General features: G+C 33.9%; 1 protein-coding gene across 2 annotated transcripts in view; it reads left to right on the top strand.

Annotated features, from left to right (window-relative positions):
* Positions 1-27455, top strand: part of LOC127278257 (protein dachsous) — a 243245-nt gene that overhangs the window by 195949 nt on the left and 19841 nt on the right. For both annotated transcript variants that reach the window (XM_051299871.1, XM_051299873.1), the window contains exons 2-3: positions 15293-15473; positions 17543-18013. In XM_051299871.1, coding sequence (XP_051155828.1) covers positions 15293-15473; positions 17543-18013 — 652 coding nt within the window. The remainder of the gene's footprint in view (positions 1-15292; positions 15474-17542; positions 18014-27455) is intronic.

Raw genomic sequence — 27455 nt, 5'->3', positions numbered from 1 at the left:
CAACCAACGTTCTGAATATTTGTAATAGTAGTTCTTAATTACAATCAATTTTCAAATTAACTGAATCATTAGCACCGCCTGCGATGAAATAATTATCAAAAAAGCCATGAAATAATGGTATAAACAAACCACGCCTACAACTAAGAATCATCAAGTAACTACACCTATGACAAATCTTTTGTTCATCAAATGTAACAAACCAGATAATTTATAAAAGATAACTTTAAAAATAAGAGTTTTTTTTTAATTTACATCTCTAAAGATGTGTTATAGATAAAATCCACCCAAATGGGCGGTCATAAGGTAAAACCACGCCCATTTTTGGGCGTAACCAACGTACGAAAAATATGTTCTCCAAAGGCTTGGGATCATAAATCGATTTAGGTTATGCCATTATTGTTCTATAACTATTTCACAGTAATAAATTATAATACAAAAAAATAAAATTGAACATCTGATATAGACAAATTTTGTCTTTTTTGTTAATAATTGTGAATGCAATTTACAATAAATAAAAAGAATGTGTTCTTAAAGACGATCTCTGGTAGACGCCTCTATATATATATATATATATATATATATATATATATACATTCTGATACAAATTGAGTCGCCCCAAAGCTGGACCCTATACATAAAGAGTAACTAATTATTCAGATAGCAAAGCGGCGCGTCCTGATACTGAAACGACCGATTTCTTGCACTTTCGCACCTCTTTCTTTTTATTATTATTTATATATACTTTTAACATCGTAATCTTATTTTGAGAAAAAATTGTTGTGGGATAAATAGTTCTTCATAAAAAGATATCACCAGAATAATTATGAAAAAAAAATTACGTCCTTACGGCAATATCACATTTCTCTGATCTTACGAAATAAAAAAAAATAAATTGCTATTTTATTCTGCTATTCGTATCCAAGAGAAACTTTCAATTAAAATTCTAATCTTTCGTGGAAATTTGATAAATGTGTGAATAATTGAAAATTGACATTGACAAAGTATCAATTTCATTTATTAAGAGTGGCAACCAATTAGCATTCATGTCCATCAAAAAATGAAATAAAAATTCAACCAACTGTGCGAGGAGAGCAAAACTATATTCAGATTTATGAATCTTTAGTCTAGACAACACGTGTCAGGTTTTTAACTTGACGTTTGTACTCAATTTTACACGATCTCAAAACAGCTTCAGTATCAGTAGTACCTTGAGAATAATTGCATCATTCCTCTTAAGTATAGAGAAAATGAAGAAAGGAAAGTCATTTTTCGTTAAAATGAATATTAATAAAACGTTTATGTCAATAATTAGAAAGATATAAAATTACTACATTCTATCGCCGATTTTTCCTTTAGTTTTACAATATTTGTGAATTTCAATGTTACAATCATAAATAAACACTTTCTTAAATATAAGCGTGGGAACTGAAAAATTCCTCTTTGAAAAAGTTCTTTGGACCCTTATATTTACAAAGTATGTATTAACATGATTGGTAGAATTCAAAGTTGGAGTTCGAAAGAGAAGATGTCAGATTTTCGAACATCAAAAATTCATCATAAATGAAGATGAGTTCCCCCAGGGTGGGTGAAGATTATTTGCATCATGGTGAAAAGAACTTTTTTTGGCTTGGGGTAATGTTTGCAGCTGACAGTATATATATATATATGTATATAGAAAATACTACAGTGTATATATCGACGTTGGGCGAAGATTGGTTGCTAATTATTTCACTCCTCGCTGCAATCTGTATCAGCCTACGCTGAAAAGGAAAACATAGAGAAGGACAGATAGAAAGAGAAGGGTTTCTCTGCAGGTAGATGCCCTAAGATCTGAGGTTTTCTTCGAAGTTATAGAGGAGGCTTTTTAGACGTGTGGTGATTGATCGGCTCCAATATAATGAGGGCCGATAATGACCCAAACACTCGACAAGGTTCCAATTCGAAAAAAGTAAAGGGTTTTAGTCGATTTGGCGGACCTAACAGAGAACAAGTGGTTGGTATCCCCTTGGACCCAAAATATACATAATCTGCATCATCAGAGGAATATTATTAATCGATTTCGACTCTTTCTTTTAGGAGAGGTTTGATGTAAATTTTTTTTTACTTACAGCAAAAATAGTTTTTGATTTTTTTACGCACTTACCGACTGTTGATAAAGATCCTCAAGATGGCGCTGCTTCAATGATGACTCAATGACAAGTAGCGCAGCTATTTCTTCAATAATTAAATTTAGAATTGAGAAAGAAGAGGAAAAAAGAGGTTCGAGTGATGATGGAAATGGTGTGAAAAATCTTTTTTTTCTCAAGTGGATTGTGGACCATTAGGGACTATCGAAGAAGCGAAGAACCGGGGCATAAACTTGCTTGACACCTCGCCACCTCGCGGTAATGCGTTCGTAACTCCTGGAGACTTTTTCTTCTTCTTTCATTTCATTTTTTTTCGTCTTTTTTGCCTTTCTATATCCACGATCTTCTCTTTCGTGAGTTCGATACCATTCGTCGTTGTATGGAGACTTGTACTGCGGAATCGGCGTCTCTCTTTTTCGTTTCTCTTCGATGACGTGGGTCGTCCCTAACATACATCGCGAGTTTTCTCCCTTGTAACGAAAGACGAGACTCGAATTGCATTTGGAGGGTCCTGTGTGCATGTGTGTGTTGAGGCGTCGACAACAGCATTATGGACCTTTTATATATACAGTCCATCTCTGAGCGTATCCCCTTCGATCCATCCACTGTGAATTCTTTCTTTTGATGACGCAAGCTGCATTTCTCTTTTGTTGTTGTCCATCTTTAAATCCAATCTCACATTTTCAACACACCGTTAACTCTTCTTCTTGAAGTATATATCCCACTTTTGTGCAAACTTTATAAATTTCCTCAAAAATAACTAAAGTTGTCGATTTTTGAAAATTTAGAAACGAAAAATAAGTTTGCATTTTATGCATCATTTAAGAAATTCACATTTGGAATTTTTTTTGTCGAATCTGGATAAAATGAAGGAAGATATTGTGCTTGAAAACTGCGATACTGGGAATCGTGTTTAAAAACAGGTTAAGAAACGAGAGCGAAGCGAAGGTATAGGAAAACGAAGAAGGACATTGAGACGTAAGGGATTTTTTTTCTTCTTTTTTGAGAGGACTAATAGCGGCATTAGTCATTTCACTCGGCGTTACTGATATACAAATGGAGGCATCAATAACAAAACAAGAAATACTCGAAAGTAGGGTCGCACGCAGCTCTCTCAAATAATGAGCCAGTCAATGCTTTTTGGTTCAATAAACGTGAAGAAGAGGAGAAAGCATTTTTTGGCGTTTAGAGACGTGGATAAGATTAAAAGTCCCATCTCGCTACCTTGACTTGATATTCCTCCATCATGTTATTAAAGAGCCTCAACACATAAGGAGATAAATGGTTAAAGAAAAGGAATTTTATTCTTTTGCTCCTTTTACATCTCATATAACGCTCTTCTTTTATCGCTTATAAATCATAAAACGATATTCTGACTCCTCTACATTGGCTTAGACAGCATGAATAAAATCATCTCATTCGAATGAAACCTTCTTTTGTATTCCATTCCTTCCGGGTTTGAAATTCTCACATCAGAAATTTGAATTTAATATTCCTCATTTTATTGATTTAAATGTTGAATTGATTGAAAATATTTTGTTGGTAATTGTTTCTGAATTTCAAAATCCCACCGCTGTCACCTAAATAATTTGTAAACTATTACGAAGGTAAAATCGATTTGTTAATATCAATATAGACAATACAGCTTGGGAAATAATAATAAAAAGAGAATTCTCGAAATTGATTGGATGATGGAAGATTAATGTGTTGGAAAAATAAAAAATAAAAGAAAATTATAACCAAGAGTACTAACGAGAAATTTTAATGAATATAACAGGAATGTTTGTGGGGGTAATGATTTAAAGACAAGTTTTCATTTCGAAACTATCGTAATTTTATGAGAAATAAAAAGAAGAAAAAAGAATCAGGACTCGCGAGATTAGGTTCAAAGCAGGTTCGTCCTGATGATCTAAAAAGGCGTTCTTGTACGTGCTTACTATCAACTAGCATGTTAGAAATTACGATCACGAGGTGCGAAGGCAGCACGCGTGAAAGAGAGCTTAATGGCGAGCCAAACATTTATAAGGAAGATAAGAAGGGGAGCAAATTGACGCGGGAGGAGTGCAATACACTACTGACATGTATATATGGCAATATAATCACCGCGCTTACTTGCCTTCATGGATAATAGTTAATCGAGGACAAAAAATTTTAATGAGTAAATTCAAAACATATTTGTGATTGCAAACGAAACAACATTTATGAAAAGAAAAATACTATCCTCTAATTCTCCACTACTTCTTGTTGTAATTTTTACTTTTATTTTTCAATGAAAAATTTTAGTCAAAGTGGAAGAGGAAGCATTTTTTGAGAAATCATTTAGGAAAAAAGTGTTAAACAAATTTATACACTTGCTCATTTTTTTATTTTTTGTGGATGCATTAAAGTTCGAGGTCAAATTGAACCTGAGACATCTCATGGATGTAATGCAAGACGGCAAATCGTGACCCGCCAGGCGAGACGAATCGAAAGGGAGAATTTGAGGAGACTGAAAGGATTGAATTTAATTTTTAACACACATCTTTCTTTCTATCTTCTTTACTCGCTAAGAAATATGCAAACTGTTTTATATTATTCTAATTTTTTTTTCTAACATTATAATTTCTAAATACTTTTTTCTTCTTCTATCTCTTTTTTTTCTTTTTCTTACATTATTTTAATTACTCAAAAATAGGTATACAATTTTGTTTAGCACGTCAGTATATAAAAGTGTTTTTGATTATTTTTCGCAAGATTTTTTGGAACAATTTGTTGGTGCGCAAAATATGGTGTCGAAGGTAAAAGGAGGGTAAAGGAATGACGGGGAGGGAGGGGGCCACTTATGCTAATTTTCTTCGGCGCACGATATTCCCTTTTATTTTTTCTGCGAACGGATCTTCAGTGAGAGCACTTAGTCCAGGTGTCCACTCTGTACATATATGTATGTATTTATGGTCCTCACAGGAAGAATCCTGACTCTTGGGTGTCGAATGTCCAATATTTGCCTCATAAATTAATCAGAATAATATAACACTTTCACTTTAAACAAATGTCTCGAGAGGCTACAATTTGACGAAATAATTATGATGTTTTTATATAGAAATTATATAAGAGAGTGAAGTATGAAAAAAAAATGATTTATGAGTCCTGGCGCCAAGTGTAATTAGACAAAATCGAGTATGTATATATATATATATGTATACATATAAGGATTCTATCGAGATGGACTCTTTGGTTATATGTGAAGAAGGTGGAAAAATGAGTGAGACAAAGAGAAAAAAAATAAAGTAAAAGGAAAGAGTATATAAGGTGAGGACGAGTAACGACGTGTCTCTGACACCTCGAAGAGATAGCACCGCGCCAGGATACATAAAATTTATTGGCGGAATTTGATTAATGCTTCTCGTAAGTTGGGTATATACATTGATATGTATTCACCTTCATTTCTCCCTTCTCTTTAGTCGTTTGACGTTTTCTTTTCTCTTCTTTCTGTATCACTTCTTCAATACACACATATACCTTCTCACGCTCTACCAATGATAATGTCATTAAAGTGTTGCATTTCATTCTTTGAAAGTGTTCTTAATTTTACAATCTTAAAATTTTTAAACATTATTTATTTGTTAAACGAATATTATTTGTCTTATCAACGATAGAATTTGTTAAATTTGTCATATAAGAATAGGCATCAATAATAATATATTTCATGTGAGCAATTAGAAATTCAAAATCCCACCGCTGCCACCATTGAGGATTTATTTCCAAATATAGAAAATCTATATTAAATATATAATATAGACAATTTAAATAAATATTTTTAAATTTTCTCGACGATTGAATTACAATTTAATGAAATCTTCTTTTTTTGTTGCAGGTAAGCTCGAGTACACATCACATCGTATATATGATTCCTGAAGGAAAAAAAAATTGAAAGGCCTTGATAAGTAGCTATGGCATGATCGCGGGTAAAGAATTCAGAATAATACTTGTCGGAATTATTTATTGTCTGACTCAATGACAATTGAAAATTACACGAAATTATATTTATACGAAACTTGAAGAACGTATATATGTAACGATAAATAACTCTTTACAATGTTGTATTTTATGATAATTTCTCGTTGATCAGAAGACAGTTTAATCTCATATTGTATATATAGATTGTGAACAAGTGTTGGGCAAAACATGGGAGGATATAAGCATGGGAGCAAAAGGCACACACGGCATTAGTGTAGGGTAGAGAAACCTTTTACAAAACAGTAGCTGCGGCCTCAGGCGTCACCAGGAAGGGCATCTCATTATTTATCGCGATATCATCCTATATTTCACACACACACACATAAGAAAACCGACCTACCACAAATATACATTTACTTTTCATTCCAGCATTGTTTTTTCTCTTCAATACAAAAAAATTCATCTCCTTGTTTTAACAATTCCTCAATATTGTTTATATACTCAAAGAATCTTTTTTTTTAATTTTATAATAGATATATAACTATTATAATTATAGAATAATAATCTAAATATAATTTTTTTTTCTAATATTGTGGTTACTTCAAGTTAGGATAAATTATGTTGGGTTAGAGTTGGTTAAATTAAGTTAGAATTACTTTAGATTAGGTTAGTTTAAAATACAGATTTAAAGGAAATTCTTAAATTAAATTCTAAATTTGGGTATAATGAAAAAGAAATGAAATATGTATTGAATTTGTAGAATAAACTTGGCACACCTGAAAGTCATGTAACTTCCCTTTGCCTTCTTCTTTTCTGTTCGTTCCTTGGTTATATAGCCTATGTATGTATGAATGACCGCCTCTTCCAATGTATTACGATGTATGTATTAGCATAATTATTGGTTGTTCGCTATCAGTGCCGGCGGGCCAGAGTTTACCAATTTATGATTTCATCGGCAAGTACGCATGCATGCGCGCCAAACTCTTCAATAGAATTTTAAGTCCCACAATCAAAGTAATGCTTCTTCTTCTTCTTTCTCTTCTTCTAATTTTAAAAAATTTATTTCTTTACATGTAAAGTAAAATTTGTCCCAAAAAAAAAAATCCATACTCGCATTTCGAATTTTTGCACTCTTAATGTTTTAGATTTTAAAGTCAGGATTTTGACATTTGTATCATTCTATTTTGGATTTCTAATGTATATATATATAACATACCTGCGTATTTATCAGGCTAGATCATCCAGACGGTGAGATAGCTCGAGTCGAGTTTCGATCGATTCTCTTATCGTGGTCACTAATAACATCCTACCGGTTCCCTATGCTCGGGTCTTTCGTTAAACTTCAAGAATTTCTTGAACATCAAGATTCTTTTGCGGTTGAAGACGCGCCAACGGATATAATATTTTTACATTGTAGATATCACTTTAATTTTATATTGATGAAATTCCCGATATGAAAATTGAATCCCAATTTTTGCAATATTTAAAAAATAAATAAATAACATCAAAAGATACTGTCTTTTGCAGAAGAAGAAAATTAAGTCAAATTAATTATAATAATGAACTTAAAAATCTTATCTAAAAGTAAATTAAGATTTGAAGAATCAATTAATATTTATTTATTAACGAAAATTTCTCTTATGCATATCAAATTATTGCACAAAACAGGAAAAAAAATTGCGATATTTAATTAAGAAAATATTGTTGCCATTCGATGTAGTAGTAGAATAAGGCAAGTCACACAGGAATGAATTTGAAAATCTATTAAGATAAGTCGAAAGTTGAACACAAGTTTGAAGATACTTCTTATTACGACGCGTTAATCTGTTTCTTTCACATCGTCTGATGTGTTTCAACCAGATTGTCATTTGGTCTGTCGCGAAATTTTAGGCGATAACGAAATTCCATTCCACTTGTAAAATTATAGTTTGCATAATGTTATCGAGTTTAGGAGATACAACAAAATTCTTCTTTTACAGCTTACGTCTGTAGCTTGCCAAGGACAGTTAATTTTTTTATTCAGTGACAAATGTCACTTTCATTTCTTTATAATACTTTTTTTAAAATACTCTATATAATCAAATAAATCTATTACATTTTTTAATATTAAAAAGTATATTACAATCGGAGTTCACTTTAGTTAAAAATTTATATTGTTTACTTACACTGATTTTTCTCCTTTTTTTGTGAGAGCTTTAATGATTATTATATTGAAACTGATGCTAACTTCCAGCAGCCGAAAGAGTAGATATAACGAGCAGTTGTAAACAGAAGGATGTGAAAAATGCCTCTCCTGCCATTTGTCAAAAATCCAGTTATTATCTCTCTTTTAAAATTTTAATTTTACCCAATTAGGGCAAAAAAAATTACACCCTTGAAATTTAATGATCACTGATTTTTGTTGGTCATTTTCAGACATAGGTATTTATATTTTTCGTTGAATTTAAATGGATTCAGCTGAAAGTATAAAGCGGAAACATCGAAATTTTTTTTTCGAAAGTTACATAACCGTGAATTGAAGTTTAAAAACAAAAAACTCCCGTCTGTGTCAAGAATCAATCACGAGAGAGAAGTACAGCGGAAGTGATTCTCGTGTGAACACGGGACTCTTTATTTTGCTGTCTTGAGATTTATCGCGCGCGCTCGCAGTTTTCGAACTCTGAAAAAGAAACTCCAAAGATTTCGATAAGCATTTTTGGTTAGTTTTCTCAACTGTCTATTAAATGAGGCGCATAAGTGACACAAGAATTCAAAATAAATTTCGAAAGTATTTCAAACGAGTGTATGTACAAATATGGTAAAAACTGATTTGCAATATCCTTCTTTGAAGAACAATTTTTATTTCGTTTTAAATTGAACAAAAATTTCTTTTAAATTATTATTAAATACTTGAGTATATTTATTGATAAAATTATTGTCAAATGCTGAGATTTTGTCAATCCCACTGCTGTCACCCTGAAAAAATTGTAAAATACTTGAGACTTGGTCAATCCCACCGCTGTCACCTGAAAATGAAAAAGTTGGTTTTTTTCTCATTCGTATGAGATTTATCATAAATATATATCGATAACAAATTCACCTTATTAGCGAACAAGGTTTGCATGTGGAAATTTTTCAAACACGCACGCACACCCACTTGCAAATATCCAGCGATGCGTCATTCGTGTACCTACTCGATCACTTGGAGTGCCTACGAATCCGGGAGATATGTGAACCTTCGCGACGTTCCAGCCTCCGTAATAAATTCATCTCGCTATATTAGGTGTCTGGGTGTAGGGCAGGGTCGTTTTCCCCAAGCGGAAAAAAATCGTTATTCGGAGACGCGATTATTAATCGTGGCAATCAATATCGTCGCAATGGGATACGGAGATTGCGTGCGCTGGACCAATAATCGCGAGCGAACTTCGTAAAGGTGCATATGATGATCGTATGTCTTATTGCGAAGATAGGCGTAACGCTTAATTCTCTCATTGCCTCTCTCTCTCTCTCTTTTTCCAAACTGTTCATCCATTCCGTGACCTCCAACACCATAACAAAAAATACCAATGAATATAACCTGTCTTCTCTCCACTTATGATGATCCTAAATCATATCTTTTTGTATTAAAACGTAATTAGTTTGGAGGAAACAATACTGTTCTAAAATGGTATCTTTCTATATGTTGATATATGTAAATCGGAATTACAGATGGTAGGATGGCTATCTCAATCAGGTGACCTCTATCTCAAGAAGACTTGAGTGCCGATGGCGCTGGGTCGGTCACGTTGCACTTCAAGTTTCCTTTTTGAAGAACGCGGGACCTCCCCTGACCCTTTTCACTTTACCCCACTTCACCAAATGTCCCCATATCGACGACGTAGCCAACAATTTAGAACACGAGTATAGATCGATCTGCGCGTGTGGGCGGTTGCCGAATAATAATAAACTTGAACTTCCCTCAGGCCCAACTAAATCTTTCTCTCTTCTGCCATTTTTTTTGCTCCTTTGCTAATGCTATGTTTCCAAATCAGCTGTTCCTCCAAAACACCATCATCCCCGAATTATTTCGGAAGCTCTTGTTGATCATCCCCTCGGGGAAGAAAACAGTTAAAAGGGTATTTGATTGGGATTGCAATTGAAGTTCTTTTTTTTCAATAAACCTTTCACACCTCTTATAAAAGAAAAAAAGAGCCGCAAACTTTTACCGGTCCCTTCGAAGTCGGTGACAACGAGACAAACCGTCGCCATTAGGTGGATGCCGAATTCAGGAAAAATAAAGCGGCACGCCAACAGTTGAGCAAGGCGCAAACAAATGGCAGCACATACATTGCACGGCGATAGCTTGACAAATATATATTAAACTATTTTAATGAGAAGTGGTCGCAATATTTCATCGCAATTACCGGGCACCGACCCGCTGGCTGATTCCCGTGGCGGCAATCTTAAGAGTGGGCTTTCTTTGGATCGTCTATATATCCCCTTTGCGACTGCTTGCTGATGCGCGGCAAAAACATACGCTCTGAAGAGCAAAGGTTAAAGGAAGCGTACAGGTCGCTTCATGAGTAATTATGCGCTCAGTACATAAGTCTGACATTGCGCGCGACATTTTTGTAATTTAGTTTTAAGAAATACCTTTCTTAAAAAACTTTAGCAATAATGATATTCTTAGTTACATTCAGTGTAGAAGGAATATTATCTATAATGGTATATGAAAAAAGAGAAAGAACATCTCCGGTGGTAGATCGTGAACGACTGTCAAGCAATGAGGCGACAAGACGGGAATGTTGGTGATGGCGGCATGGCTACTCGGTTTACTCGGCGCGACAGACAGACAGACAGCTCTATCTGAGTGGTTCACTGGGCAAAAAACCGCAGAGACGCATGGTAGCACGCGCGACGTTCGAAAAGTAATGACTACGCGGGGGTTTTGAAAATAAAAACACTTATACTTTCCCCTCATGTTCGATATATAAAAGAGTATAAGCATTCAAAGCATCTTTTGTCAATAGAGAGATACCGAAATTCTACCTTATGATCTTCATCTCCGATGTTTACAAATTAAATTATTGATTAATTAATTTGCTAAGAGAAATTGGAATTAAGAGAAATGTTTTTCGAATACATTCCGAACTGATGGATTCAAGACTGATGAACCTTGAACTGATAATTTAGTATTGATGGACTCCGAATTGATGAATTCCGAACTGATGAATTAAGAACAAATTCCCATTATTGAGGGAAATTGTTCCTTAAATTCACTATACCGCCTTGAGAGCAACTATCGGAGAGTATTTTTGATCCAAATGTACATAGTTTATGTGATTATTTATTTATAAAGAGATGATAATTACAACTAGAAGATATTGTCGAATAGAGAACATACCTAATGCATTACATAATGTGTGCATGCTTTTATGCTTACTTAATACCGCGTGGTGTAACGAGTGACCGCAAAGGGAAAGGGGAAATTGTGTACAAAGCCCAGCAAACCCAACGAACTCTATAGAACTGTCAGTCACGGTAGCTTCGAGAGTCCCTCCGTAAAGTTATCATATACTTTTTGCCATCCTTCCTTTATCCTTCTTACACACATTGATTCTCCATCTAATACCGAACTTGTTCTTCTTGATTTTCTATAGCTTTATATACCTGAAATATTTCATCATTATGATTCTCATATATAGAAGCTTGGAAATTCAGAAAGACGACTTTAATTATGATACATTTTATAACACCCACACTAGGTGCTAGAAATGTAATTTTAAATCTTATAATACTGAAATTAGTATGCAATTAGTGTGATCTTGAATAAGAATATCTGAATGAGAGTACGGTATCCTGGCAGGGAATCCCGTATATAGGGAAACTAGGAAGTTATATGAGATCTTTCTTCAAAGCATTTATTCTGTTGCATGTTCCGCAATGTTTTCTGTCTCCGCTCTTTTTTGTTTCTATGTCTGTATTGTGAGTAGGCCTGAGATTCAAATGCTCATTAGACTAGAAAAAGGTTCACATCTTAATGATAATTTTATATATAATCCTTATTTACATCACTTATGAGAACATAATCATTTTTCTCAATTGAAATTCCTAATTTCGTGGAACTAAATATCTTTTTACTGTTAGCGGAAGTAACATACGTGGGTGTCATTGTCACAAAGATTGAAATGCAAAACAAGTTATTCCTAACAATGTATAAAACAATAGACACACACACACACACATTGTACCCGATGACAATTAGCTGTATCTGTATTTAGTTTGAACAAGTGTATACCATTGTGCGTGCACGGGAGGAGCAATTCATGTACGCAAACTTCTGTGTGGATAATCGGACTCAAGGAGAAAGAGAGACGATAGAAAAAAAAAATGTTTCGTGACAAAGCATTAAGTCCTCTGTTAAAGTGACGCAAGTTCCCTTGGCAACTTATTCTTATCTGCGAGACTAGCCTCTATATGAAATAATCAACTCAACGTCGTATAAAATTGCTCTAGGCTAAGAGACTAATGACTGTAAAGTGTCTATCATACACCTGATACAGTACCCTTAAAAAGCAAATTGCTCATTAAGAATCCAGAAGCTCAATCTGTTCATGACAAATGATTAAAGCGTCAAAAAATTTAGAATATATGTCGGTACTCCACATAGAAACTAATATCCGTCAATAGATGGCGCATGTAGTAAATTCCATAGGGAATTTTTGATGCGTACAGAAATATTATGTTCTGAAATTTTTCTTAAATTGTTTGAAAATCAATTTAACATAAATCTGTTCGATAAAGATGGCTCTGCCTAATAGATAATTATGACAACGATGAAAAATAGAGGGAATAATGTTTTTTTTAATGCACTACTGTCATTGAGACCAACTTCTTCTTACTTGTGCGGCTATAATGCATAAAAGTCAACATACCAGATGTGTTGCGCTACGTCATCCACGATTTACTGCGATAACTTTTGCGCCCAGACAATTTGTACCTGTTGCATTTGCGCTCAACGGCATTGGCCATTTCACTATACGTAAAGAAGACGAAGAGTAACGAAATGGAGAAGAGAGCTTTTGCGCATCCTTTAAAGACGCTAGCATGCTGAGAACCATCCTCGACATTGCACTTTATAACCCATGAGGACAGCCACCGTTAAATGTGTCTTTTGTAATACCGGAAATTCTCTTACTTTTTTACCTCCCAAAAAAAAGAAAACTTTATTCTAATGTAATTTTTTATTTAGACTATTTTCTTTAATGATATTGGTCTATCCTACATAGGATTATTTCATCATTAATAATTTTTCCAACTAATTCCAACCATGAATTAGGTATTCATGACATTATCACGCGAATAAAACATTACTTAATTGTCATTCCGTTGTTTTTTATGGAAAATTTCCTTTCATTGTTTATAAAACTAAACTATTTATTCCTTACCATTTTGCCAGTATAGAGAAATACCAGCAATAATTCTTTGAATTCTTTGCATAGAATTCGTATCTCTTTATTTTCTAAAGGATTACTTGGTAATAGCAATCTACGAAATAATAACATTTAAGTGCACATCTAGTGGAACTAATTGAAAGATGAAAAATGATTTAAAAAATAATAACAAAAACAACAAATGAAGAAATTGAACTGGAAGAACTTGTTCATTGTTCTCTAAATGAAGTCTGGGAATGGGAAAAAAAATTGATTTACCATAAATATATCGCGAGGTATGGAGAAAAATAGAACGAATAGAGAATCCAAGGTGACCTTCAATGCGGGGAAGAAGAGAAACCTTGCTCTCGTACATAATCTCGCGAGCAGATGTTAGTCGGACCCTTTCGTTGAGGAGGGGGATCCGCATTGGATTGTATTCCGTATATACTCCGATTGAAATCGATATTCCGCCCAAGGTCACATAAAACGAAACCAGAGGAACAATGGCGTCTCATGGTATATCTTTGGTGTACACTCTAAGAAAGTAAGAAGACTACTCTCCACGTTCTTTTGCTTCATCTTCTTTTCTTTTAAAGTTATATAAAGCTTTAGATATCCTGTGAGGGGAAAAAAAATTTCTCATTCCATTGATTACACTCCACTTGCTCCATTTGTATTATCAAGCTAGATTACAAAAGAATTTATTAGAAATGTTGCGATGATCGCGTCGTTAGAACCATTAGACCGGAACAGAACATTGGCATTCCATTCTAAAGGAAAGAACAAGGAAGGAAAATTCTTGAAAAACCGTTTAGGAGACAATGAAGAATTTAACCAAAATTAAATGTTTCTTTCCAGAATTAATTTTTGGAACACTAAAGCAGTAAATTTTTAGTCTTGTTCTTTTGGAGAGCCTAATAAAAACAAGATTTATTGAGCAAGCCGTTTGCTAAAACTTAAAAAAATGGTACTTGTAGGCAGAAACAAATAGTTTTGTAAAATATTACATTTGTGCTGTCAGTGCAATACTGTACATATGATCTTGTAGATAAATCTTCTACTTTTTAACTAAATATCAACAGTTGGTAAAGCAGATCACTTTTACCTATAAGATCACATGTACAGTATTGCACTGAAAGCACAAAAATACTATTTTATAAAACTAGGCATTTCTGACAAGTACTTTTATACTATATTTAGAGGAAACTGAACTAAATCGAAAGATTAATTGAAAGATGTGTAGATGGAAGGGAAAAAAGTATAACATATATTGAAGGGGAAAGGAGAATATAACCTAAGGGAATTTGAATTAGCTGAGCAGATCAGCACCGATAGTTGCAGTCGTTGCAGTAATTCATTTGCATGATTGTTTGGTTGAGGGCGTCTTTTCTCTCTTCCTAAATCTGTTATAAACATACCACAAGGTTTTTTTTTGTTTTCTTTAATTTTACTTACATATTGGAGTAGATTAAAAAAAAAACCTTCAACCAACAAAAGATATACTGGAAAGTAATAAACAAATCGAGGATTAAAAAAAGGGTTTATATCAAGGGAATCATTGTACTACACCCCATAAATAACCACAGTTGGGAGTCCATCCGTCTGCTGTTTGGTACGTCCAAGAAAAAAAAAATAGGCCCACCACGGAAATTAGTCATCGCGTGCATTATGAATGGAGGGCCTCTCTTTCTTTCCGTTTCGCAATATCCCGTTTCAGAAACATTAAGCAAAAAAAAAATTAAACAAAGCTGTTTCTTTCGTTGAGAAATTATTTTTCTCTCTTTAATAAATTTTTGTTAAAATTTTTGATAATCAATTTTCTTCATTTGTTTACAGGTACAAGCTACGGATCCTGATTGTGGTGTGAATTCCATGGTCAACTATACTTTGGCGGCGAGTAAAATAGCCAGTGAACAGCTTCTCGTTCGGAGTGACACTGGAGAAATCTGTGTCAAGTCGCCACTCGACAGGGAGTCTGCATCGTATTTGGAATTGCCGGTCATTGCCACCGATAGAGGTCAGTATTTAAATATTTCAATTTTATATTAACAATATAAAATTTTTTCGATTCGAGAAAGAAATAAAGGATTTTATATCTTTTGAATATTTTTTAATTTAAAATAGAAAAAAAGGGTAGCGGAAGTATCGAGAGTCGAGAAGATAAAGAAGAAGAAAACCCTGTGTGTGAAGACTTGAGAAAAAGTGGCTATCGCCAAGATATGATCTATAGTAGCTCTATAATAGGCTGTATGATTTATGTTACAAGTGTTCTCTGCGCCTATATTTTCAAGGATTGTGCACTCTGCCCATATGGGTAGGACAATGACTGAAGTCCATTGATCTGTTGCGTATACGCCAATTACAAAACTTTTTCACATGCTTCAAAAAATTCTTCTTTGAAGTTCTCTTTGAAAAAAAACTGTAACTGAAATTCAAAAATTCTATTTTTGGTTTCTTTTTGTTTTCGTTTCATATAAGAATCATGAATTCATAATATAGCCTGAGACATCATATTATGCATATGAGCTTAGTCGTTTCAACGCTATGTTTATGTTCTTGAAACGACTTTCTGGTTTGGGTAGTGCATACTAAGTTGTATTACTTATAGCCCCGTGTATGGTAGGAATAGAAAATTTGCATCTTTAAAAACAAAATTCTAATTTTTTACTAGAATTGAAGATTATAGAAAAAAAGTAGAAAATGATTATGGATTTATATTTGGATAATTGTGCGTAATAGATAGAAAAGTAGAAACAGTATTATTCGCACGACGATGTGGCGTCAGCGGCGTATTAGTGATATTTATGGTTAGTATTTTCCCTCTGGCGGTCGCTATACAAAACATATAACGCTAAGCAGTATAACGACAACTGAACAGTATAAATCATATGAAAATGTTTTTGTCCCCACATTTAGTGCTCATGTCATAGCGCCGATTGTAATAATCCTATTGTAATGTTGTACGGGAATCGATAACAGTTTCGGACAATTGTATGCACTATCCATATAACGAGTAACAATTACCGATTGTACAACAATAGCTACTTTGAATATCCGTTAAAAAATTCTAGTTTGATTTTGTTGGTTAACGATGCTAGCGCCAGGGCGGACATTAGACTCCTAAAAACCTATCGCTTTTTTGGGGAGTGATTGAGGGTCTTTGGCGAATATTCGTAAATCCTACTTTACGGAAGAATTTAAGATTCTTGAACTACCGTTTATAAGACTGCTTTAAGGATAAGGCTTAACGCAAGTGTTAATATTAAAGACAGTATGTAAAACGGGTAATCCGATGTTTAAACGGTTTACATCCGTAATTCATAGTAATGTATGGACTCGACTGGCGGAGCTCGGAGCGTAAAATGATTTACAGGTACGTGCGAGTGTCATTGGAGTCATGCGTCAGAGACCAAACCTGACCAGCCAACAGCCCTCGGCCCACAGGATCGTCCCTCTTATTTTATATTTTCTTTTTTTATCAAGATAACATAGGGTGCACGTTTCAAAAAGATTTCTTACCGCAATATTACTCGCGAAAAATGTTTCCAAAAAGATCCAGCAGATCAAAAGGATAAAAAATATTGTTACTTGGGAGTAATATATTTTTATCAAAAATTGCTCACGTGTCAAAAATTCAAATGATGAGTCTTGAAGAAGAAATTCGTGAGTTACAGCTAAAAGGTCCTCCTTACCATAAATCTTGTAGAAACGAACTCTAGGGAATCTTGATCTACTTCTAATGTACTGTTACGCCTTAATCTTTCATTGCAAGAAGAAGAAGCAGATGCTGCGATAGTGGTCGACGAAATGTTTTTACACTTGAAATATTGCGCCCCGGAATATTAACTTTGCAAATAAGAGAGGGATGGACCTTTTGCTGCCGCGCACACGTTAGCTGTAAAGAAAGATAACCGAAAGTCAGTAGGAGTGAGAGGAAATGAGAGAAGGTTGATTGGCTTTGAAAACAAAAAGTTCTGGTGATTTATGTTCACCAGCTCCAGGCGACCTTGTCGATTTACTTTTTTTTTGCTACTAATACTTTCAAACTATTTCACACTTTAATTTCTATATAATATTTGATTTCAGGTGGATTGAGTACAACAGCAATAGTACGTGTTGAAATCACTGATGTCAATGACAATAGACCAATATTTAATCCGAGAAATTATAATGTGACCTTGAAGAATACAGAGCCAATTAGTGGTGCAATATTGAGGGTAATGGCAACCGATCAAGATGCTGGTCTTTTTGGTCAAGTTGACTTCCGAATATCAGGTGGCAATGAAGCTGGTATCTTTCGAATAGACAGAAGCACTGGTGAGATTCATGTGGCACGACCAAGTCTTCTGGCGAGGTCGTCGGTGCATCAGTTGAACGTGACTGCAACAGATGCTGCAGGTCTGAAGAGTTCAATGGACGCTGAAGTTAGAATCACGGCGTCATCTGCTGTTCACAGATTAGCAATTTGTGAAAGGCCACGATATACATTTATCGTTAAGGAAAATGTCGCGCAAAATTCTGTTGTTGGTACAATTAAGGACACTGGATCTTCATCTGGTAAGTTTTTCAATAATTAGAAGGATTTCAATTTACACTGAAGAAAGTATAGCATTGATTTCAGAAAACCCCGTAAATCCACTAATTTTCTTAATTCAAAAGAAAAATTTCTTAAATTAAGAAAAATATACTGATTCAATACTATTTTCTCCAGTGTAGGTGTTTTGTAAAATGTTATTCATAATCGTGTAACTAAGAATTCTAATTCGATGAATTCATTTTCTGAAAACCAGATCTACAATTTCATGTTATCTGCGATCGCCTCTATGCAACTTTGCATTAAAACTCAATTAATATCTTAGACATGTAAATTTGCAAGAGATCGTTATACATCATTGACGTTAATGTCCTGAATGGGAATAGAGTAAAATAGAGAACTTGGGAGTGATTAATAGATTTCTAAAAACTTGATTGCTATATCAAAAAATCGCAGATAAAAAAAATGAAAATGAATTTTTTTTTAAATTCTCCAAATGTCTTGTAGAAATAAAGATTTATTCACTTCCTATTTATTGGGAAGAGGTAATTTGACCACCAGTGAAGAACAAATGCAGGATCGATGACTCGATGATTACACGTAGGCGAGGGATAGAGGGAATCAGACACGTAGGAGGCGAATCTTCTTTTTTTTTTTTGCTTTAGGTTAACGTTAAGGGACTAGTGTTTATGTACAGTTATAAACCTAAAGGAATAAAATATTAAAAGATATTGGACGATTATATATTGGATATGAAAGACAAAAATTCAAATCTAAATCTGCAAAATTAGAATACTTAACGGAAAAATTGTCAATGGATTTATAAATTTTAATTTTTTCCACATGTTTAACAATTTTTTTTTTTGAGGATTACAATTTCAAATTACAAACGCAGAGGATTAGAAATAGAGAGTTTCAGAAATATTTTACAGGGATTTATTTTCACATCTCTATTTACATTTTCAAGTATACCAAACTTGTTGGAAAATTATTCCACGCGACGCTTTTGTTTTAGCATAGTCGTGTCACGAACGAGTATATATAAACGATGCCAAGAATACATTTTATCGATCAAAAAAACATTTGTGTATATTTAATTCTATCGCGTCTATATTATACCTTTTGAGCTTGGGATAAAAAAATTCACTCTTGTCACACGCCGGGAAAATTTCTCCCTTTTAGGACATCAATGTCGGTACTGAACCAATTGAGCAGTTTATAGAATCTATTACCTCCGTCAATAGATGGCGTTTCTGTGAATTTCTTAAGAAATTTTTTTCCTGCGTGCAAGTCAATTGTTAATGTAGATTGAGCTAATTTCATAATCCAATTAGAATAAAACTCTTTTCATTTGTTAAAGAAGTTGAGCACGATAGAAAGAAGCAAATTGCTTAAGAGAGCAAGAGAGAATAAAGGCGAAGAATATAAAGTCACGAGCTGACTTTAAAAGGGAGAAGAGAGAAGTGTCGTCGCCTTGCTCTGGTGAAATCGCGTGTATAAGTAAGAAACGTACATTGATATGCGACGAATTTGCATATGCGGGCCAACAGCAAACAATACGACCACCAGTATGGCACCAACGGCTTAAAGTACCGTCAATAGTGGAATCTATAACGTTGTTCATGGTTGGTGGATATACATTTGAACGTACTTTACTGGGTGCATCAGTTATAGCGCATTGAGCGCGCAGGTCGTGACGCGGCCTATCTTGCATCGGATGTACCTCCAGTGTGGAAACACGGATACGTATACCTCCCATTCCCCCCTCTTTCCTTTGGAACCCTTCTCTCATCGTCTTTTCTTTTCTTCATCTTCTTTCCTTTACAATACAACAGTACCATCCTGATACTGACTTCAATATTCCCTTTATTTCTTAAACCACCTGTTTACGATCATTCTCTTTTGTCTCAACATCAACGACACATAAATTTGTAAAGAGATTAATGTTTTGTTTCTTTGCGTATTTCCACGATTACTGACAAAACAAAAAGAAGAAGAAGAAGAAGCCAAATCAGAAATCGATTTCATTGGGTAAATAATCAGATATCTTCTTCATTTTATGAACTGTCACCGAAGATTTCAGAAATATTTCCTGATATTCCAAAGTGATTAAGTGAATTTTCGCGAAAAAAAGAAGATGAGATAAAAAGTATATACGAGAAAGAGAGAGAGAAAAAATATTTCTGAGAATGGAGTTACGCAAATCAGAATGCAAAAGGCAGGGAAGGTTGCAGTATCGCATGAATCTTTTAAGCGTGGTTTAAGCTTATATACCTTCAGTTGAGATGCAGAGACAAATCCGTGTGCCACACGAAATTTGAAAGTCCAGTGAAAGCACGACTATAAAGTGAATAGCTAGAGAATGAAAGAAGATGAAGATCGTCAAGAAAGATATGAGAAGAATTTTTCAGTTCGCGGGTAAAATATAATCTCCCTCTCTCTCTATATATACACCGGAAAAAAACCTTAATTTAGCGTACGCTACTTACGGATCAAAAATGAAACTGAGCTAAAATGTATCAAGATTCAATTTGAAAATAAGAAAAAGGGGAAAGTATTGTTAAATATATAATTTTACACAAATGAATAAAATGATGATTATCAAACGTAAATAATAGTGAAACTACTTCCAAGTCCACTAAATTTGAAAACATGAAATTAAAATAATATGATTCTTTTCAATAATTCTTCAATTCTGAATTTAAAAATAATAAATTACCAATTAAATTGGCAGAAGGGTGTTTCTCATGTTTTAAAAAGATCGGTAAGATATCTTGAGGTTTGTTTTTTTTTCCTCAACAACATCAACGCCCTGGGATAAAATTCAAGAGGAACGCGAGGGATTTCGCGAAGAATTGCCAACTGATTTTTGGTTCTCGCGTGTCTTTCTTTTCTCTTTTATTCATACTTGTACCGCTTCAACATTCTTGTCCCTCCGATTTCTCTCATCTTCTATATAAGTTACTCCACCTTTTCGTCTTCTTTTCCTCTGATCCTTATACCTTCCTCACCTTTTATATATGTATATATATATATTTATATGTGTGTGCTGTTTGTCTCAAAGTCAAGCAAAGCGGCGATATTTAAAGCGTATGCAAAGAGTACAGCAGAGAGGGTGGATGGTGAGGAACGACGAGAGGGAAATGGGATGAAGTGAAAGAGAAACAAAAAAAAAATCTGGACAATGGCGGCTTGCGTTCGGCTGCCCGGAATCCGACTCACTATACGATTTATGTGACCTCGACAACGACGGTCCTCATCGTTTCTTCTCTCGTTCTATCTCTTTCACTCCTTCTGTGTTCGATTCCTTTGAGAAGAATCTTCGAGAAATGACTCCAAGATTTTCCTTAAACGTGTCAAAACCAAAAAAAAAGAATGCGCATCGATTTTCATTTTGAATGTAAAAAAGAAGAAATCTATTTATTATTGAAACAGTCGTGTTCTTTGGAGAAATAAATATATAAGTCTTTATCGAATTTCTTTATCGAACAGAGAAACTCAAGACTAGTTTTCTCTATTCGGTGTAATCAAGATACGAACATTTGATGACCTTTCATTGCATAAAATACTCATTGCAATCAAAAATGTTTATTTCAAACTGAGTTTAGAATTCATATAAGCTTAATCTACCTTTGTAATCTGTGGGAACTTTGACTTTTTGAGTGTTTAATGTAAACTAATAGAAACGCTTTATCGACAATTTAGATCCGTTGTCAATGTTTGCGACCATAAATATTGTAAAACGACACCAGAAGCGAGCTATAATTTAAGTTTTCTAAATACAGTATACAAACTTAAATATCTCACCTTTAAAATGCCTCTAATATGTAAATTTTTAATAATTGATTTTATCCGATAAATAATATTTTTTTAAAAATACGAATTTTTTTTAATAAAATAGATTTTTAATTATTGATTTAAAAAAATGTCCTTTTTTTCATATATGTGACGTTCCATGAGGAAAGGGACCTTAGCTGCAAAAAAATGAAAATTGAGTTTTTGATATCAGTCGATAGATCTTGAGTTGCTCTTTCAGATACAAAAGTTAAAAATTGTACTTTTCTATTTAGTTTTTTTGTTATAAAGCATTAATCATGACCATGTTAATCGCGTTCCAGCACGGACTACAGAAACCATCCCCACCACTTCTACACTAGTATACTTGTCGTAAGCGTGAGCTGTAGGAACGATGTAGTAGTAAGGTGGTGGGGCTGATTTTCGATGGAGGGTCTCAACCAATCAGGGACGCTCTACTTTAAATATCTTTTCTGGAAAATGCGTCTATTGCAGCTAAGGTCCCTTTCCTCATGGAACGTCACATATGGGTATTGTTAATTTTTTTTTGTTCGCTTGTTACTTTTGCAACAAAGAGGAAAGACCGAATAAGTTTTGTACCCACGCTAAATGGTCGACAGACGACGCGCCGACTAAAGTTCCATGTGGTGGTGATGGTGGTATAAAACGCCAAGGTAGAAAACGACAAGACAATGGCCGGCGACAATAAGGCCGGATCTCGGTGAAAAAATAATTTTAAAAAATTATGCTTCAAGTTGCGAAGAAGCAAGAGCTTCTCTCCATAGACACAAACCTAAAGGTCTGGATTCTTCGCACAGTATACACGATGTGTAAATACCGCAAGACTACAATACCATATACAACCTTCAGTATATATTAATTTTTTTTTATAAATATATAAATCAAAAAATAAATTTTCTACAAAAAGAATTAATATGAAAAAAAACTTCTTATATGGTGAGAATGGAAAAATATGGAGAAATATAAATGTTTTTTAGTCAATTCTATTACACACCCCATTCTTATCCACATTATAGGCAACAGAATGCGTGCAGCTTCTGAACAGAAAGATATATACATTTCCTTGTATTCATATGTCATGTTCACCAAGAGACATGTACTCCGATTTAACTGGGAGGATCGTTAGTTGGCAAAAGTCTCGAAATGACATTCATAGCGAATATAATAAACTACTCTACATCACTTTTTAGATCTTTTGGAATCCTATCCTTTAAATAATAGGAAAAAAAAGAAAGAAAATTGTCAACTTTTATGCTATTTGAATGGAAATTTTTATTTTGAAGAAAACTGTCAATTCTGTATATCTAGCTGATCTAATATTTATTTAACGAATCCTCTTTGAAGAAAAGTAAAGAAAAACCTACTAACGCCATCTACTGACTACTAACGGATTCTATAAACCTGTATTGGTTGAATACCGACATTTGTCCTGTAGATGTCCCAGTTGTATGTGACAACTTTCTTGAGATTATTACTATACGAAATTTACAGATTTAGACTGAAGAAAAGGGATCAGAGTAAAAAAAAAGAAACAATCTGTCGTTCTAGAATTGCGAAGACATTATCTGCATTAAATCGACTGTTAATGTCCTGAAAGCAAAGGATATGTCACGACACGTCAATATAGCATTAAACAGAGTGATTGAAGATCCAAACGAGAGAAATAGAAATAAAGGTAGAAAATAAAAGATAAATATAAGAAAAAATATGAAGAAATAGAAAAAGAGAATCGAAGAAATAGAATAAGGAAAAAAAAGAGGGTAGAATACAAGTGGAATAAGGAAAAAGGGAAGAAAGATGGAAATAGCAGAAAGAGAATGAAGGTAGAGGAACAAGCAAAGACCCCCGTCAACGACAGCGTGCCTTTCCCGCGGTATCGCTTCTTCATCGCATTCGTCGCGTCGTTCGACCTGCGGCTAATCATCATTATTTAATTACGAGATTGTTTTTATTCCAATGGTATATATAGTGTGTCGCCTTTCTCGTTCAACCGCACTACTCGCTTACATATATATATATATATATATATATATATATATATATACGAAAACCCGATCTTCGATTTACGTATTCGAATTAATTCGTAATTCTTTAATTAAAACTGCCGAATTCTTAATTGAATATCATTAAAGAGCGAAATATCAACGAATACACTTTCAATTATCATTTGGCATCGTTAAAATTGTTTTAGTAGAATACATATTGTATTTTGAAATCAATTTCAGAAAAAAATTGAAGAAAAATCAGTAAAAAAAATAGGAATCTACTAGGGAAAAAAGTGTTCCTGCTCCATTCAGATAGAAATTACAGATTTAGACTACTACATTTTAGGTTGTAGAAACTACATATTTATACTGTAAAAATCCATATATTTTACTGAGTTGTTATTAGCTTCAGGGTAAATTTATTATTTTTTGCGTGTAATTAGATTTTTGCAGCTAGGAGAAGAAGTATAATTGACTATAATTCCTTGACTTTTTTGCAAGAAAAATACCGTTACTAATTTTTACAAACTGGAGAAAAAATGTTTTCACTAACTGTCAAGGATAAGGGAACATTAGAAGTATTAGATTTGTATTTTCCACAACAATGTGGGTGCGTACTTAATATTTATATATGTTACTATCGAACAGATATCGTAATCGCATATTGCCGCCCCAATGTAACCTTACCCGTTTGGTCCGTTACGAGTTAATTAGTAAAATAAGAAAAACTATCTTGAATGGTAAAATTAACTCCCTACAATCGTGTTCGTTGTTTTTCCACATTGGTGTGAGATGCTCTTTTTTTATTTCTAAAAAAAAATTCTTGAAATCGATATAGAGATTTGCATGCACTTCAAGATTCAGATCAGTATAAATAATTACATATCGACCTGTTTTTCTATTAGTTCTCAATATTCTAATGGCGTTTATTTTATCTCAAGTTTTATAGAATGAAAAATAAAATTTTCTTTATAAGAAAAAAAGAGAAATATATATATTTTCTTTTCTTATAGCAATTCGATTCGAAACATTGATAGTTTTCATTCGTTGCTAATATCTCTGCATATCCAGACTTAAAGTTTCAATTAAATTGCTGTGTGGATAGTATTGGAAGAGAAGAACCAGTTTAGAAACCAGCATCTCCACTTTTCTCATCAAATACCAGTAGCTATATATTGATGAGAGACAAACTCTTGGTTTGTGATTCTGTTTGCTAAAATAAATATCAGAAAAGTAGTTTTTGATTATGTGAAGTTGGATAGACACTTAGAGACGAATTGCACAACTGATTAGAAGTCAAGGTATATATAAATAGCAAATGAGATAACAAAACTTCTCACGGGAAAGAGAGAGGGAGATTTGCAGTAAGTGCACTTAATGAACTCATACTGAAGTCGATTTTTTCTTATTTATATAGAGCTAAATATATTGATTTTGCTATATCGATGAAAAATTGAATTTAGTTTGTCATCGAGGTTTTTTTTAAATTATAATTTTTATCATGATAATACACTGGCGGGTGGTGCTTGTAGGAAAAACGATAAGGAAGGGAGGAGGTAACAAAAAAAGAAGAAAGACATCAGGGATCGGGATGCTGCGAATGTAGTCTGAACGGTGGGAGCGCAAGTGAGTCGTGCCCATGAAGGGATCGGGTAGGGAGGTAAAGTCAAGAGGGAAGAAGACCACGCACGGGAGTCAAGGAACTAGAAATGAATTCCACCTGTGTGATAGAGAAAGACAGTTATACAGCGAGATAGAAAGAACTGACGATATATATATATAGGAGAAGAGGATGAAGTTAGAACGAGCGTTTCAAATCGAAAGAGGAAGGCAAAAAGATCTCAATATTTCCAATGCCAGGAACTTGCAGAATTGTTTCACAATAAAAAAAAGAAACTTAGAGAAAATCAAAATATCTACAAAGAAGTTTGTTCTAAACTTAGAAATAGCTGAATACCACTATTATAATGATAATCGACTAATCTAATTCAATTGATTGAATTTTAAAATAAAAATTCATAACTTTTTTTCTAGTAATAATTATTACTTATACATAATGAGGGAAACGAGTTTTAAGAACTCGCGCAAAGGAATTAAATTCCGATAAATCGAATGGTTTTTCAAAAAGTATTTCTTGATCGGAATTCCTACTTGCGTCGAGTATCTCTATCGAAGAGCAGAAGCAGCAGCAGCATTTGAATCGATTATTCTCTCTTCGCTGAAGCCGCTTCCTGCAAAACAGAGATTGGTTTTTAGTCTAGAAGGGGAATCGAAGCAACCACAAGAGTCTTCTATACGTTCGTCGCGAAAGGAAACGTATAGCGTATTTTGCTTGGTTAAGGTGTACAAGGACGAAAGGGTGCTCATTACTAATTCTCACTATATCTCATTGGCTCACTCACTTTCTGTTGCTCTCTTTCTCGGATTCCCATCCAGTAAAAAGTTGCTCTTAATTCGCCTCACGGGTGCTGCTGCAAAACGTTCGTCTGGTCACTATATATATATATATATATATTTGTAAGAGGACCCTGAAACGAATTCTCCGGAGGAGCGCGGACGAAACGTATATAGAAAAGAGAAGAGGAGAACGAGGTAGAAACCGTGCAAAACAAGAAAAGAGTACGAGGACAATTTTTCGAATTAATCGAATTTGCAAGCGATTTGTCTTCGTTACACCCACCAGGTAACCCACAGCGGGATCCTGCTGAATGACGAGTCGCGGCTCTTTCGCACGTGTATATACACGACACGCATGTCATCAGCAACCAGAAGAAATTTCTAACCTTTAAATTCTTATTTAAAATAGTCTCTTCAAAGAAAAATTGATTGAAAAATTGTTTCTTTATCTTCTCAAGTGACTACAAATTTTTCAATTGGTATCAGCTGATCAAAAATCAGCCGCCATTTTAGCGCATGCGCTAGAAAAAAAGAAATTCTCTTCTGTGAATGATTAATTTCTCTATTATTATCATTATATAAAAGCACAAAATTAATTTTCCTGAAAATGAATTCTGACCCCATAAAAAAAAGAAAGAATATTCTCACAAGCTTTATGATCTGTTCCTCACGAGTTGTCTCTGTAATGCATCGCGATTGTAATTTATTTGCTCGATAAATACTCAGCGACCCTTTCTCGCGAGACTGGTAATTCCTCGAGTAATGAGTTGTGACCAGAGTGCTTATGAAGGAGCAACCGACCGTTTGATATAAATGGAATCCATTGAAATTTACATCCATAAAATTCTAAACACTCTTCTTCTTTTTTTTGCAAGAAATCAAATCTCTGTATTTATTTTATATCTTACAGGGGATTAATTCCAGTTCTTTTTTTTCAAAAACAAGTTAGGAAATTATGAAAAATTTTGTCACTTTGGAATAATTTCAAGTCGAAGGAAATTTTAGCAAAGTTTATTTTTTTCTGCATGGAAAAATAATTTTCTATACGAGGAGGATAAAATCTGATATAGCAAACCTTCATGTCTAGATTCAACGTTAGTGGTAGCGATATACATATCATATATACGTGAGTTAAAGTACGTGAGGTGCCTGAACTCGTACCCGTGTACTCTTGTACGAAGCCGCATTTATACACTTAGAATGGCATATAAACTTACTGCTGGTCGGTATGCATGGGTGTAGAAATAGAGGTTTATAAATTATGCTA

The sequence above is a fragment of the Leptopilina boulardi genome, unplaced genomic scaffold, assembly GCF_019393585.1.
Source record: "Leptopilina boulardi isolate dan_hultmark-lab unplaced genomic scaffold, ZJU_Lbou_2.1 LbouV2_202, whole genome shotgun sequence".
Lineage (NCBI taxonomy): Eukaryota > Metazoa > Arthropoda > Insecta > Hymenoptera > Figitidae > Leptopilina > Leptopilina boulardi.
This window is presented reverse-complemented; position numbering and strand designations above follow the sequence as displayed.